This window comes from Thalassophryne amazonica, chromosome 13, assembly GCF_902500255.1.
Source record: "Thalassophryne amazonica chromosome 13, fThaAma1.1, whole genome shotgun sequence".
NCBI lineage: Eukaryota > Metazoa > Chordata > Actinopteri > Batrachoidiformes > Batrachoididae > Thalassophryne > Thalassophryne amazonica.
Genome location: NC_047115.1, coordinates 1,910,133 through 1,927,379, shown reverse-complemented (window position 1 = coordinate 1,927,379; position 17,247 = coordinate 1,910,133). Strand labels below are relative to the sequence as shown.

The 17,247-nt window shown below is 44.2% G+C and overlaps 1 protein-coding gene across 1 annotated transcript in view; it reads right to left on the bottom strand.

Moving 5' to 3' along the window:
• Positions 1 to 17,247, bottom strand: part of LOC117523796 (echinoderm microtubule-associated protein-like 6) — a 135,963-nt gene that overhangs the window by 113,538 nt on the left and 5,178 nt on the right. Inside the window, exons 3-7 of the mRNA XM_034185408.1 lie at positions 15,956 to 16,141; positions 15,682 to 15,817; positions 10,869 to 10,942; positions 10,057 to 10,184; positions 9,502 to 9,639 (exon numbers count right to left, since the gene is read on the bottom strand). Coding sequence (XP_034041299.1) covers positions 9,502 to 9,639; positions 10,057 to 10,184; positions 10,869 to 10,942; positions 15,682 to 15,817; positions 15,956 to 16,141 — 662 coding nt within the window. The remainder of the gene's footprint in view (positions 1 to 9,501; positions 9,640 to 10,056; positions 10,185 to 10,868; positions 10,943 to 15,681; positions 15,818 to 15,955; positions 16,142 to 17,247) is intronic.

The following is a 17,247-nucleotide window of genomic DNA, read 5'->3' as shown; positions in this document are numbered from 1 at the left end:
GCAGAGTTGTAGTCTTACACACCTCTCTGCAGCTTCTCTCCCCCTGCCATCCCCTCATTACCCCATCCCCGTAGAGACGGTGCCTGCTCCCAGACCACCAATAACCAGCAAAAATCTATTTAAGCATAAAAATTCAAAAAGAAAAAATAATATAGCACCTTCAACTGCACCACAGACTAAAACAGTTAAATGTGGTCTATTAAACATTAGGTCTCTCTCTTCTAAGTCCCTGTTGGTAAATGATATAATAATTGATCAACGTATTGATTTATTCTGCCTTACAGAAACCTGGTTACAGCAGGATGAATATGTTAGTTTAAATGAGTCAACACCCCCGAGTCACACTAACTGTCAGAATGCTCGTAGCACGGGCCGAGGCGGAGGATTAGCAGCAATCTTCCATTCCAGCTTATTAATTAATCAAAAACCCAGACAGAGCTTTAATTCATTTGAAAGCTTGTCTCTTAGTCTTGTCCATCCAAATTGGAAGTCCCAAAAACCAGTTTTATTTGTTATTATCTATCGTCCACCTGGTCGTTACTGTGAGTTTCTCTGTGAATTTTCAGACCTTTTGTCTGACTTAGTGCTTAGCTCAGATAAGATAATTATAGTGGGCGATTTTAATATCCACACAGATGCTGAGAATGACAGCCTCAACACTGCATTTAATCTATTATTAGACTCTATCGGCTTTGCTCAAAAAGTAAATGAGTCCACCCACCACTTTAATCATATCTTAGATCTTGTTCTGACTTATGGTATGGAAATAGAAGACTTAACAGTATTCCCTGAAAACTCCCTTCTGTCTGATCATTTTTTAATAACATTTACATTTACCCTGATGGACTACCCAGCAGTAGGGAATAAGTTTCATTACACTAGAAGTCTTTCAGAAAGCGCTGTAACTAGGTTTAAGGATATGATTCCTTCGTTATGTTCTCTAATGTCATATACCAACACAGAGCAGAGTAGCTACCTAAACTCTGTAAGGGAGATAGAGTATCTCGTCAATAGTTTTACATCCTCTTTGAAGACAACTTTGGATGCTGTAGCTCCTCTGAAAAAGAGAGCTTTAAAATCAGAAGTGTCTGACCTCCGTGGTATAACTCACAAACTCATAGCTTTAAAGCAGATAACCCGTAAGTTGGAGAGGAAATGGCGTCTCACTACTTAGAAGATCTTCACTTAGCCTGGAAAAAGAGTTTGTTGCTCTATAAAAAAGCCCTCCATAAAGCTAGGACATCTTTCTACTCATCACTAATTGAAGAAAATAAGAATAACCTCAGGTTTCTTTTCAGCACTGTAGCTAGGCTGACAAAGAGTCAGAGCTCTATTGAGCTGAGTATTCCATTAACTTTAACTAGTAATGACTTCATGACTTTCTTGCTAACAAAATTTTGACCTATGAGAGAAAAAATTACTCATAACCATCCCAAAGATGTATCGTTATCTTTGGCTGCTTTCAGTGATGCCGGTATTTGGTTAGACTCTTTCTCTCCGGTTGTTCTGTCTGAGTTATTTTCATTGGTTTGCTTCGTCCAAACCATCGGCATGTTTATTGGACCCCATTCCTGCAGGCTGCTCAAGGAAGTCCTACCATTATTTAATGCTTCAATCTTAAATATGATCAATCTATCTTTGTTAGTTGGTTATGTACCACAGGCCTTTAAGGTGGCAGTAATTAAACCATTACTTAAAAAGCCATCACTTGACCCAGCTATCTTAGCTAATTATAGGCCAATTTCCAACCTTCCTTTTCTCTCAAAGATTCTTGAAAGGGTAGTTTGTAAAACAGTTAACTGATCACCTGCAGAGGAATGGTCTATTTGAAGAGTTTCAGTCAGGTTTTAGAATTCATCATAGTACAGAAACAGCATTAGTGAAGGTTACAATGATCTTCTTATGGCTTCGGACAGTGGACTTATCTCTGTGCTTGTTCTGTTAGACCTCAGTGCTGCTTTTGATACTGTTGACCATAAAATTTATTACAGAGATTAGAGCATGTCATAGGTATTAAAGGCACTGCGCTGCGGTGGTTGAATCATATTTGTCTAATAGATTACAGTTTGTTCATGTAAATGGGGAGTCTTCTTCACAGACTAAAGTTAATTATGGAGTTCCACAAGGTTCTGTGCTAGGACCAATTTTATTCCACTTTATACATGCTTCCCTTAGGCAGTATTATTAGACGGTATTGCTTAAATTTTCATTGTTACGCAGATGATACCCAGCTTTATCTATCCATGAAGCCAGAGGATACACACCAATTAGCTAACTGCAGGATTGTCTTACAGACATAAGACATGGATGACCTCTAATTTCCTGCTTTTAAACTCAGATAAAACTGAAGTTATTGTACTTGGCCCCACAAATCTTAGAAGCATGGTGTCTAACCAGATCGTTACTCTGGATGGCATTTCCCTGATCTCTAGTAATACTGTGAGAAATCTTGGAGTCATTTTTGATCAGGATATGTCATTCAAAGCGCATATTAAACAAATATGTAGGACTGCCTTTTTGCATTTACGCAATATCTCTAAAATTAGAAAGGTCTTGTCTCAGAGTGATGCTGAAAAACTAATTCATGCATTTATTTCCTCTAGGCTGGACTATTGTAATTCATTATTATCAGGTTGTCCTAAAAGTTCCCTAAAAAGCCTTCAGTTGGTTCAGAATGCTGCAGCTAGAGTACTGACGGGGACTAGCAGGAGAGAGCATATCTCACCCGTGTTGGCCTCTCTTCATTGGCTTCCTGTTAATTCTAGAATAGAATTTAAAATTCTTCTTCTTACTTATAAGGTTTTGAATAATCAGGTCCCATCTTATCTTAGGGACCTCGTAGTACCATATCACCCAATAGAGCGCTTCGCTCTCAGACTGCAGGCTTACTTGTAGTTCCTAGGTTTGTAAGAGTAGAATGGGAGGCAGAGCCTTCAGCTTTCAGGCTCCTCTCCTGTGGAACCAGCTCCCAATTCAGATCAGGGAGACAGATACCCTCTCTACTTTTAAGATTAGGCTTAAAACTTTCCTTTTCGCTAAGGCTTATAGTTAGGGCTGGATCAGGTGACCCTGGACCATCCCTTGGTTATGCTGCTTTAGACGTAGATTGTGGGGGGGTTCCCATGATGCACTGTTTCTTTCTCTTTTTGCTCCGTATGCATCACTCTGCATTTAATCATTAGTGATCGATCTCTGCCCCCCTTCACGGCATGTCTTTTTCCTGTTTTTTTTCCCTCGGCCCCAACCAGTCTCAGCAGAAGACTGCCCCTCCCTGAGCCTGGTTCTGCTGGAGGTTTCTTCCTGTTAAAAGGGAGTTTTTCCTCCCACTGTTGCCAAGTGCTTGCTCATAGGGGGTCGTTTTGACCGTTGGGGTTTTTCATAATTATTGTATGGCCTTGCCTTACAATATGGAGCGCCTTGGGGCAACTGTTTGTTGTGATTTGGCGCTATATAAGAAAAAGTTGATATGATTGATTGATCAACACTGGGAGACCATTCCACAATACTTGGGCACAATATGAAAGGCCCTTTAACCCACAGACTTTTTCCTTTACCTCAAACACAAAGCAGTCCTACATCACGTGAGCACAAAGCCCGGGCCGGTACATAGGGTTTAACCAGATCAGCTAAGTAGCTTTATAGGCTAATAACAAAACCTTAAAGTCTGATCTCACAGAGACAGGTAGCCAATGGAGGGATGCCAGAACAGGTGTATAACAATTTTATCACTCGCAAAGTGGATGGGTTTTAGAAAAGAACATACCTCTTGTCTTACTTATGTTAAGGCTGAGACATGACTGGTCAAGCCACTCTGTAATCCTTTCCATAGCAGCTCTCAGCTTCCTAGCTGCTAGTCCAGCAGTTCTGCATGTGTGTGTAAAACGGCATCATCGGCATACATTTGCAGATCCATGCCCTGACACACCTGCAGCAGATCATTAATATAGAGACTAAATAGGAGGAGGGCCCAATACAGAACCTTGTGGCACACCCATTGTACATTTCATATTATCAGAAAACACCAATAACTTTAACACATTGTATGTTATTAGATAAATAAGAAACCATCCATTGCAGTGTTTCTGATGAAATATTAAAATTTTAAACTTTTGAGATAAGAACATTTTGATTTACTGTATCAAATGATTTTCTTAGATCTAAAAATATGGCACCAACTACCCCGTCTAGTTTAAATCTTTATCTGCTTGATCAGATGTAAAACAGCTGTTTCAGTGGTGTGATTGGGCCTAAAGCCAAACTGCAATGGATGTAAACACAATTTACTATCTGTGAGATATGTAGTCAGTTGTTTAATTACAACCTTCTCAGCAACTTTTGAAAGCACAGGAAGTATAATTATTGGTCTGAAATTACTGGCTTCATGACGGTCACCAGACTTAAAGATAGGAGTAACAATGGCTCACTTCCAAGCACTTGGAAAAACATTATGTTTAAGCACTTGGAAAAACATTATGTTTAATTGATAAATTGATTGAGCAATTCATGGCACTAACCTGGTTTGGTGTTTCTTAATAAACATAACATCAAGCTGAAAAACTGCCCAACATTTGGAGTTCTTTAAAGAGCTGATGATTTTATTAATTTCTGTGACATGTGTTTGAGCCAAAACAAAGGTTTCATCAGGGGAAGTAATGGGTGCAAAATCCAATTCCCTTTCAATGAAGTTTCTCCAAAGATCATGAACTGAAGCAGTTTCAGTTCAGTTTCAGTTGAATATCTTCTGAGACAAGTGGCTCATTCCTCACCAAATTATTGATGCCCTGTCACATTAGCAGGGTTGGGTAGGATTACTTTGAAAGAATACATGTGGATTACATGTATGTATGTACATACATTTGGATTACTTGTAATCTGATTACTTTTGGATTACATTTCAAAGTAATCCTACCCAACCTGTCACATTAGTTTGCAATTACCTTTGGCATTATGTAGAATATTAAGATAAAATTCAGATTTAGCCGCCATCAGTTCATAAATAAGTAAGTCCCTTCGGCTGCTCCCTTGTTTGTACTCGGGGTCGCCACAGCAAATCCAAGGTGGATCTGCATGTTGAATTGGCACAGGTTTTACGCCGGATGCCCTTCCTGACGCAACTCCACATATCAGCATGTCTGTGTTCACTTTAGATTTTATGGCTTTTTTTTAGTGCACCATCCCTTTCCTTCATGAGTTTCCACACATTTTCATTGAACCTTTTACATTTTTTTCTGGATTTTAACAGCAAAACGTTCTCTTACAGAGTTAATTTTATTAACTAATGTATTGCAAATGCCCTCCAGATCATCAGAGGCTATTACATCATCCCAACTTAAATCAGTGATGTCACTGTCGAACACAGCTTGCCTACTTTTGAGTATCATGCAGAAGAAATTTTTGAAAGAAATTTAAACCAGTTTTTAAGTAAGGTTCTTAGCTACCAAGGTCAGATTATGATCAGATAACCCAGTAATCAGGTTGTAGCTTTTAGTTATTCTTTCTGGTTTATTGGTAAAGATTAGGTCAAGTTGTGTGTTAGACTTTTTGGCAATTCTTGTCACACCTTTTATCAGCTGATCTAAATTATATTTATCTGCCAAGACATTTTCTGGGAGAGAATCATTTTCAATCTGACTTATTCCAGCGTGTTAACAACTTTAAAAACAACCCGTTCACATTTAATGTCATTTCTTACATATATTAGCACCCCTCCTCCCGACCCACAGGTCTGTCCTGTCTGAAACACTGATAACCTGCCGCCATAAATACATGAGAGCGAGTAGAGGACTGTAGCCACGTTTCAGAAATACAGAGAAAGTCCAGATTAGAGTCTGACAACTTTCTGCTCCGTGTCAAAAGTCTGGCAGCGGCATTCTGAACTATTTGGAGATCCCTGATACTGGACTGTGGCAACCTGAAAATAAGACATTACAATAATCCAATCTGGAGGAAACAAACGCATGAATCAGTGTGTCAGCATCAGCCATGAACAAAATGGGAAGAATCCTCACTATATTTCGCAAATGGAAGAAGGCACCTCGTAACATCCCTAATGTGTAGACCAAAGGACAACACAGGGTCAAAAATCACCCCAAGGTTCGTCACCCTGTCCGTATGGTGCACGGCACACAGACCTAAGCCAAGCACTAACTGATCAAATTGATGCCAATACCTTGCTGGACCAAGAACCATCATTTCAGTCTTATCACAATTTAGAAGCAGAAAGTTACTAGACATCCAGCCTCTCACTGATGCAAGGCAATCTTCTAGTGTTTTTATATAGAAATGAGATTACCAGCAGTTATGGGCATATATATAACTGAGTATCATCAGCATAGCAATGAAAGGTAATCCCAAAATGCTGCAATATATGCCCAAGGGGTGCTATATAAAGGGAGAAAAGCGGGGGGCCCAAGACAGATCCCTGTAGAAGCCCAAATTTCATATCACTAAGGTTAGAAGTAGTGTTATCGTATAAAACACAATGATAGCGACTAGATAAATATGACATCAACCATGCAAGGGCACTCCCAGTAATCTCAGAGTAATGCCCCAGCCTATCAAATAGAAGTCTGTAGAGCTCCGAGACTGGATTGTCTGCAGGCACAAATCTGGGGAAGGGTACAGAAATGGTAAATGGACTGCATTTATATAGCGCTTTTCCATCTGCATCAGATGCTCAAAGCACTTTACAAATAATGCCTCACATTCACCCTGATGTGAGGCTGCTGCCATACAAGGCGCTCACTACACACCAGGAGCAACTAGGGGAAACATTTTTGCTTTTTTGAAGGTCTCAGTGAGCACAGTGGCCTCCATCATCTGTAAATGGAAGAAGCTCAGATCCACCAGGAGTCTTCTTAGAGCCGGCCGCCTGTCGAAACTGAGCGATCGGGGGAGAAGGACCTTAGCCAGGGAGGTGACCAAGAACCCAGTGGTCACTCTGTCAGAGCTCCAGCATTCCTCTGTGGAGAGAGGAGAACCTTCCAGAGGGACAACCATCTCTGCAGCAATCCACCAATCACGTGTGTATGCTAGAGTGGCCAGACGGAAGCCACTCCTTAGTAAAAGGCACATGGCAGCCCATCTGGAGTTTTTTTCCCCCTGTCTGCATATAATGGTAAATGCCACGCTGGCAGAACCATTTATGAACTTTAATACACATATATGCAATTTATTCTTGCAGGACAGAAGGTATGTAGTGCGTGAGTGAACATGGTGTGCGTGCGTGACCCCCATCCGCCCTTCCCGATCACCCTACAACATCCTACTCAAAGCCGACTGACAACTTCTATCAGGAGGGACTGACCACCAAAACAACACAAAGACAGACAAAAATGAAAGACAAGTGGTGAAAGCAATAACTGTGAAGTGAGACACCGAGGAGACGGGGCCCCAACATAAAACATGCCGGGAAACAAACCACCACACATGAACAAGCAGTGACAGTGACAGTCTGTTGTCTAGTTAGTGAGCATTCATACCCTAATGTAGGACACCAGAGTCTTGATCCCCTTGAGAGCACCCAAAACCGAATTGTGGTGTCGGCCATGAACACGTAACCAGCCACACACAGAGACCCAGATCACAGCTATATATCCGATCACTACTGTGGCTGGTGTGTTGGGCCAAGATAAAAGTACAGAACCCTACCATAAGACATGGACCACTCCGGCGCGTCGGAAGCCATACAGCTGACCGCAAGCAACGACTGAAAAGGGCCCAGGATGCAGGGCCCCAGGAGGAACCAGGCGAAAAAAGGAAGCGGAAGGGCACAGGGCCCAGGAAGGGCAGCTACTAGAGCCACCAGGGCAGCACGACGGACCAACAAGGAAGCAGCCCGCCGGCGCCGGAATGCACCCCAACACCGCCCCCCCCAACAGAGGCACAGGAAGTAACCCCATCCTCAAGGGAAGCGCGCAGGGCATCAGCAGGGCCCACCAAGAGGGGGGGCCCAGAACCGCACCACCCCACCCACGGCCCCAAGAGGGAGGAGCAAGCGGTGACGGAGACGGGGGGCAAAGGAACCACCGCAACTCAACCCAGAGTGCAGGCAGGGACTACTGGCACACAAGGGCGGGGCCCGGCCCACAGAAAAGAGGCAAGACCCACCCCCCGGGCCAGGAAGCACACGAGGCCCCCCAACACACGAGACCCCCCCAAGCAGCCTGCAGGACTCCCCAGAACCCCCCAGCCCCCAATCCACCTCCATCCCGGATCCCACCCCGGACACCAAGCCCAAGATCGGGAAACTGCCTAAGTGAAAATGGGGCAACACCCACCCCACGGAAACCGCGGCCCCCAAACCCACAGCAGCCATCCACCCCCTGTGCCAAACTCCCGCAACCCACCGCCACCACCCACCCCCCCAACAAACCGCAGGACCCCGGGCCCCACGAGTCCCAGAGCAGGGCCCCGAGACCACGGCAGAACCGGCGAGGCAGACCTCCCCACCCCAGGCCCCAGACATCCACAGCCATCCAGGGCCAACCACACATGCCACACTCACCCTACCTACCAACCCCACCGTAATTATTACGGTTAACTCTCTTGTTGTGTGCGACCCCCTAATTGAGCAAAGATTCCACATGGAGTTTGACAAAAGGCGCCTGAAGGACTCTCAGACCAGGATAAACAAAATTCTCTGGTCTGATGAGACAAAGATTGAACTCTTTGGCATCATGTTTGGAGGAAACCAGGCACCATCCCTACAGTGAAGCATGGTGGAGGCAGCATCATGCTGTGGGGATGTTTTTCAGCAGCAGGAACTGGGAGACTAGTCAGGATTGAGGGACAGATGAATGCAGCAATGTACAGAGACATCCTGGATGAAAACCTGCTCCAGAGCACTCTTGACCTCAGACTGGGGTGACGGTTCATCTTTCAGCAGGACAATGACCCTAAGCACACAGCCAAGATATCAAAGGAGTGGCTTCAGGACAACTCTGTGAATGTCCTTGAGTGGACCAGCCAGAGCCCAGACCTGAATCCGACTGAACATCTCTGGAGAGATCTGAAAATGTCTGTGCACCGACGCTCCCCAGCCAACCTGATGGAGCTTGAGAGGTGCTGCAAAGAGGAATGGACCAAACTGCCCAAAGATAGGTGCACCAAGCTTGTGGCATCATATTCAAGAAGACTTGAGGCTGGAATTGCTGCCAAAGGAGCATCAAGAAAATATTGAGCAAAGGCTGTGAATACTTATGTACACGTGATTCATTAGTTTTTTATTTTTAATACATTTGCAAAAATTAAAAAAATAAACTTTTTTTTCATATTGTCATTATGGGGTGTTGTGTGTAGAATACTGAGGGAAAAATGAATTTCATCCATTTTGGAATAAGGCTGTAACATAACAAATTGTGGAAAAAGTGAAGGGCTGTGAAGACTTTCTGGATGCACAGTAAATGTACTGCATGCTGCATAAAGACTAACAGACCTGTGTGTGTGTCTCTGTGTGTGTGTGTGTGTGTGTGTGTCTGTGTCTCTGTGTGTGTTCATCACCTGACTCTGAGCACAGTGAACGATCCGTCCTTCATGCCCAGTGCCAGCTGCGATCCGTCCACGCTGAACGCCACGCTCCGCACCGCCTCCTCCATGTTACAGCGAGCAATGAGGGTGTGGTCAACCAGGCTCCAGAGCCTGACGGACACATGTCAATCACAGCTCCACGAGGATCATGGGAAATAAATTGTCCTCTTAAGTTAATGAATGAATGAATTAGAAACCAGTGCTTCAAGCCCCGCCCAGTAAAAACAGGAAACATAAACAATACTACTGCAGTACTTTGTGGCTCAGTACCACAGACAAGTACTTTTCTACTCTTTCTGACAATTATTTTTATTTTAGATTTTAAAATAAAACAATAAAATTATTATTATTTTGTCAGAAATGAAAATTCAAACATCAATAATTCAGAATCTTTCTTTAATCTGTATTTGTGTTTTTTTTCTGTGATAATTTTGTTCTGAACAACGTTTGAGAGGAACCAGGTTTTGGTCTGAAGGTGGACGTGGTCTCTGCACTGACGGATGACTGTGGGATGGTTTGACCTCTGACCTGACGGAGCGGTCATCACTGCCTGTGACAGCCAGCGTTTTTTGGGGGTGAACGTCCAGCGCCCAGAGCTCGCCCTCGCTGTGACCCTGCATGATGAGGAGTGGTTTGTCTCGGTCCCTCACCATCACCTGGACAACACAAAGTCACTTCCTGTGTCAACGAACCCAATGTCCTGACCTCACACACAACACAGACAGACAGAGAGACAGACACAGAGACAGAGACACACAGAGACACAGACAGACACAGAGAGACAGACAGACACAGAGACAGAGACACACAGAGACACAGACAGACACAGAGAGACAGACACAGAGACAGAGTCACACAGAGACACAGACAGACACAGAGAGACAGACAGACACAGAGACAGAGACACACAGAGACACAGACAGACACAGAGAGACAGACACAGAGACAGAGACACACAGAGACACAGACAGACACAGAGAGACAGACAGACACAGAGACAGAGACACACAGAGACACAGACAGACACAGAGAGACAGACAGACACAGAGACAGAGACACACAGAGACACAGACAGACAGAGAGAGACAGACACAGAGACAGAGACAGACAGACAAAGAGCTCACTCAAAGATCTCACTGTCTCATGTTCCTCACCTCAAAGATCTCACTGTCTCGTGTTCCTCACCTCAAAGATCTCACTGTCTCGTGTTCCTCACCTCAAAGATCTCACTGTCTCGTGTTCCTCACCTCAAAGATCTCACTGTCTCGTGTTCCTCACCTCAAAGATCTCACTGTCTCGTGTTCCTCACCTCAAAGATCTCACTGTCTCGTGTTCCTCACCTCAAAGATCTCACTGTCCTGTGTTCCTGCCAGGATGCGATCAGCTCGCCAGCACACACTGCGAATAGAAAGACCTGGAAAAGGAACAACAAAAAACGAAAGTCGAGGAGAGCATAAGTTACTGTTGAAAAAAATCAGCAATTTCAAGTATAACATTGCAGGGTCAGAAGAATAAGTTGCTATTTTATATACAGTGAGGAAAATAAGTATTTGAACATCCTGCAATTTTGCAAGTTCTCCCACTTAGAAATCATGGAGGGGTCTGAAATTTTCATCTTAGGTTCATGTCCACTGTGAGAGACATAATCTAAAAAAAAAAAATCTGGAAATCACAATGTATGATTTTTTAATAATTTATTTGTATGTTACTGCTGCAAATAAGTTTTTCAACACCCGTGAAAATCAATGTTAATATTTGGTACAGTAGCATTTGTTTGCAGTTCCAGAGGTCAAACGTTTCCTGTAGTTTTTCACCAGGTTTTCACACACTGCAGCAGGGATTTTGGTCCACTCCTCCATACAGATCTTCTCTTGAGTTCAGGTCTGGAGACTGACCAGGCCACTCCAGGACCTTGAAATGCTTCTTACGGAGCCCCTCCTTAGTTGCCCTGGCTGTGTGTTTGGGGTCATTGTCATGCTGAAGACCCAGTCATGACCCATCTTCAATGCTCTTACTGAGGGAAGGAGGTTGTTTGCCAAAATCTCGCAATACATGACCCCATCCATCCTCCCTTCAATACAGTGCAGTCGTCCTGTCCCCTTTGCAGAAGAGCACCCCCAGAGTATAATGTTTCCACCCCCATGCTTCACGGTTGGGATGGTTTTCTTGGGGTTGTTCTCATCCTCTAAACATGGTAAGTGGAGTTGATTCCAAAAAGCTCTATTCTGGTCTCATCTGACCACATGACCTTCTCCCATGCCTCCTCTGGATCATCCAGATGGTCACTGGTGAACTTCAAACGGGCCTGGACATGTGCTGGCTTGAGCAGGGGGACCTTGCTGCCCTGCAGGATTTTAAACCATGACAGCATCATGTGTTATTAATGTAATCTTTGTGACTGTGGTCCCAGCTCTCTTCAGGTCATTGACCAGGTCCTCCTGTGTAGTTCTCAGAATCATCCTAACCCCACAAAGTGAGATCTTGCATGGAATCCCAGACTGAGTGAGATTGACAGTCATCTTGTGTTTCTTCCACTTTCTAATAAATAATCATAACAGTTGTTGTCTTCTACCAAGCTGCTTGCCTGTTGTCCTGTAGTCCATCCCAGCCTTGTGCAGGTCTACAGTTTTGTCCCTGGTGTCCTTAGACAGCTCTTTGGTCTTGGCTGTGGTGGACAGGTTGGAGTGTGATTGAGTGTGTGAACAGGTGTCTTTTATACAGGTAACAAGTTCAAACAGGTGCAATTAATACAGGTAAAGAGTGAAGAATAAGAGGGCTTCTTAAAGAAAAATTAACAGGTCTGTGAGAGACAGAATTCTTGCTGGTTGGTAGGAGGTCAAATACTTATTTGCAGCAGTAACATACAAATAAATTATTTAAAAAAAAATCATGCATTGTGATTTCCGGATTTTTTTTAGATTATGTCTCTCACAGTGGACATGCACCTAAGATGAAAATTTCAGACCCCTCCATGATTTCTAAGTGGGAGAACTTGCAAAACCGCAGGATGTTCAAATACTTATTTTCCTCACTGTAATTACCTGGACCTCAGTGTGTCCACAGACACTCTGAGTGCTGAGCAGTGTGTGTGTGTGTGTGTGTGTGTGTGTGTGTGTGTGTGGGGGGGGGGGGGTTCTGTGCCACACTGAAGTGTTTAACTCCACAGTGAGTCTCGGCTTTTCTTTATTTCATACTTTCTCCTCTGGATTCGTTGAAGTGGATCCTTCACCCTGACAGATTCTCAACAGAACGTACGAGGTCTGTCAATAAAGTTACGGTCCTTTTTATTTTTTTCAAAAACTATATGGATTTCATTCATATGTTTTTACGTCAGACATGCTTGAACCCTCGTGCGCATGCGTGAGTTTTTCCACGCCTGTCGGTGACGTCATTCGCCTGTGAGCACTCCTTGTGGGAGGAGTCGTCCAGCCCCTCGTCGGAATTCCTTTGTCTGAGAAGTTGCTGAGAGACTGGCGCTTTGTTTGATCAAAATTTTTTCTAAACCTGTGAGACACATCGAAGTGGACACGGTTCGAAAAAATAAGATGGTTTTCGGTGAAAATTTTAACAGCTGATGAGAGATTTTGAGGTGATACTGTCGCTTTAAGGACTTCCCACGCAGTGGGACGTCACGCAGCGCTCTTAGGCGCCGTCGTCAGCCTGTTTCAAGCTGAAAACCTCCACATTTCAGGCTCTATTGATCCAGGACGTCGTGAGAGAACAGAGAAGTTTCAGAAGAAGTCGGTTTCAGCATTTTATCCGGATATTCCACTGTTAAAGGAGATTTTTTTAATGAAAGACGTGCGGGCGGATTGCAGCGTCGGCTCGCAGCCGCTGCGACGCTCCGCCACAGGAAAAACACCTCCGTTGGAAGCCTTAAGGACAAGTTGGAACATGTCCAGCTGTTAAACAATTTCTCATATACTCACTCCACTGAAAGCCATCAAAAGCCAACTGGATTTTACAAATGGTTATCAACACGGAGGTGTTTTTCCTGTGCCGCCGCACCGCGTCGGCTGCATCCCGACACGCGGACCCGTCCACACGTCTTTCATTAAAAAAATCTCCTTTAACAGTGGAATTTTTCAGTTTGAAACAGGCTGACGACGGCGCCTGAGAGCGCTGCACGACGTCCCGCACTGTGAAAAGTCCTTAAAACGACAGTATCACCTCAAAATCTCTCATCAGCCGTTAAAATTTTCACAGAAAACCATCTTAATTTTTCGAACCGTGTCCACTTCGATGTGTCTCACAGGTTTAGAAAAAATTTTGATCAAACAAAGCGCCAGTCTCTCAGCAACTTCTCAGACAAAGGAATTCCGACGAGGGGCTGGACGACTCCTCCCACAAGGAGTGCTCACAGGCGAATGACGTCACCGACAGGCGTGGAAAAACTCACGCATGCGCACGAGGGTTCAAGCATGTCTGACGTAAAAACATATGAATGAAATCCATATAGTTTTTGAAAAAATAAAAGGACCTATACTTTATTGACAGCCCTTGTATTCCTCTGACATCCTCAGAGGATGGATCAGAAGCTCCAACAATCATCACCCCAGAGTTTTTCCACAATCAGCTCATTTTGCTTTTCCTGCTTCAAACTTTTTCAAAGACCTGCTCTGACCTCATTATTTCTTTTTGAACTCCGTTGGAAGCAGGTTTTTCACACAGGTTTTTCAAAGGGAGTCAGACGAGACAAGACGATGAACTCAACGCTTTTCTCCATCTCGCAGACAGAAAATGGCTTCAGCAGGATGATCTTGCTCAAATTAGTTTTTAATTAGGTGGGGCTGATCACGACTTCCAGTGCATCAGAAGATTTGGACCACCTTCTCCTGCTGAACAGACCACTGGTTCATTATAAGGTTCTGGTACCAGGTGCTGCTGTGTGGGATTTCTTCATTTGTTTCATCCTCTCATTGCTGTTTCTCCCCCTACCTTCCTTCTTTGAGTTAGTGTGTGGGGCAGTGTAGTGGTTTCTCCCCTCGCAACTTACTTTCGTTCTTTGAGTTAATGTGTGGAGCAGTGGACTGGTTTCTCCATAGTCTTACTTTAGGTTTGTTGTGATCTCATTTCTTTCTCCTTTCTCCCTCGTGTCTGCATCATTTTCCTTGGGGCCTTTTGTGTTCTTTCTCACGTCCCCTCCTTGGTCTTAGTTTAACATTCATTTCCCGAGAATCTGGTCTTTTGTTGTTATTTGTTGTCATACTGTCCACATGCGCGGTTTCTTTCAGGCTTAAATTCACTGAGCCCTAATGCTCACGGGCTTCCACCTTTAATAAATAAGCTTCTTAATAAGGTGTCTCCTTTTCACGTGGCCACTGCCACATTGACGTGGTTCCATCCCACCTTCTCACATTTTCCCAGTGTTCCTAGTGCTCATGAGTATTCCCACTGATACAGTTTCACCGTGTGTTTGTCCTTTGCTCAGTATTTTGACCGTTGACGATTTGCTCTTCTATGGACACTGAGTTACTTTATTCAGTTTGATTTTTCTGAAGTTTTGCTTAACATCTACAGATACTGACTTGATAATTACTATTGTACTGTTTTCACTGCCGCGCGTGCGTGTGTGTGTGTGAGACAATTCAGAAACAGCTGGATGGATTTCCTTCAAACGTGGTATGAATGTTAGATTTTAGAATAGTTTGGTAAAAGGTCAAGGTCAAGGAAAACATGGCCTAAAAAACATTTATCTCAATAACCATGAAGCCAAGACAGATCAAAGTTTATTAAAAGGTGCAAAACACAAGAATAATTAATATAATTAATTATAAGAATAATTTATAATAAATTATAAGAATAATTAATATTATTAATTATGCTTATGTTTTGCATCTTTAATAAACTTTTTGCACAGACGTCTGTGTTGCACCACTAATGACTTTTGACCTACGAGTATAACATTAATTATCTACTTGTGTTTCTGAAAGTCCGCTGCCAGATAACCGGGTTAACAGTGTATTGAGCTTATTTTGGACATGTAGTTTTTCTTCTGCCCTGGAAATCCTGCGACATGTCTCCTTTTAACGATGAACTGCTTAAGATGACTGAAGGTTGTCTGTCCACCATGAAGGTGTCCACACCCTGATCTGTGACAACTGCCCCCTGTGAGCTGCGGTTGGCGTCCGGTGTTCTGCTGTTTCTTCGTACCTTTATATCCCTGTTCAGCCTCACGCAGGTCAATCTTGGTGATGGGTTTGAAGTCGACGTCCCACAGACGGATGCAGCCGTCTCTGCCTCCTGTGGCAAATCCTTCTTCACACGAGAACATGCTGAAGATTCCGGCCTGCACAGACAAAAGGCGTCATTTCACCAACAGATTCATCGTCTTCACGTAACAATTTGATTCATACGTTTGATATTGTTTTATTTGAGGATGAATACAACAACGACATTTGTGTGTTTGTGCAGACATGATGCTCACCCCATGCGCCGCCTGAACCGTCCGGATCAGGTTGAGTTCCTTCCACACATAAATGTCACCGTTCAGTGCGCCAGAATATGTGGTGTCGTCTTTAGCCGAGGCCACGCACAGGATGGTCTGCAGGTCGCCGGTTTTCCCAAATATTCCTCGTTTTGGAGTGAGAGCATTCCCGCACAGTGACCAGAACTACACACACACACACACACACACACAGGATTCTGTCTACATTCTTGAGGACTGAAATAACCCTTAGAACAATTTTAAAACCAGATGTCATCATTTGTGTGGCTCAGTGTGTCTTGTGTGTGTTGTGTGTGTGTCATGTGCGGGTCAGTGTGTTGTGTGTGTGTGTGTTTGTGTGGGTCAGTGTGTATTGTGTGTGTGTGTGTGTGTGGTTCAGTGTGTGTGTTTGTGCGGGTCAGTGTGTATTGTGTGTGTGTGTTTTTGTGGCTCAATGTGTGTCGTATGTGGCTCAGTGTGTGTTGTGTGTGTCGTGTGCGGGTCAGTGTGTGTTGTGTGCTGTGTGTGGTTCAGTGTGTGTTGTGTGTGGCTCAATGTGTGTCGTGTGTGGCTCAGTGTGTGTTGTGTGTGGCTCAATGTGTGCTGTGTGTCGTGTGTGGCTCAGTGTGTGTTGTATGTGTCATGTGCAGGTCAGTGTGTGTTATGTGCTGTGTGTCGTGTGTGGCTCAGTGTGTGTTGTGCGAGGCTCAGTGTGTATTGTGTGTGTGGCTCAGGGTGTGCTGTGTGTCATGTGTGGCTCAGTGTGTGTTGTGTGTGGCTCAATGTGTGCTGTGTGTCGTGTGTGGCTCAGTGTGTGTTGTGTGTGTGTTGTGCGAGGCTCAGTGTGTATTGTGTGTGTGGCTCATTGTGTGCTGTGTGTCATGTGTGGCTCAGTGTGTGTTGTGTGTGTCGTGTGCGGGTCAGTGTGTATTGTGTATGTGTGTTTTTGTGGCTCAATGTGTGCTGCGTGTCATGTGTGCGGGTCAGTGTGTGTTGTGTGCGGGACAGTGTATGTTGTGTGCTGTGTGTCGTGTGTGGCTCAGTGTGTGTTGTGTGTATTGTGTGTGGCTCAGTGTGTGTTGTGTGTTGTGTGCGGGACAGTGTATGTTGTGTGCCGTGTGTGGCTCAGTGTGTGTTGTGTGTGTTGTGTGCGGGACAGTGTATGTTGTGTGCTGTGTATCGTGTGTGGCTCAGTGTGTGTTGTGTGTGTCGTGTGCAGGACAGTGTATGTTGTGTGCTGTGTGTCGTGTGTGGCTCAGTGTGTGTTGTGTGTATTGTGTGTGGCTCAGTGT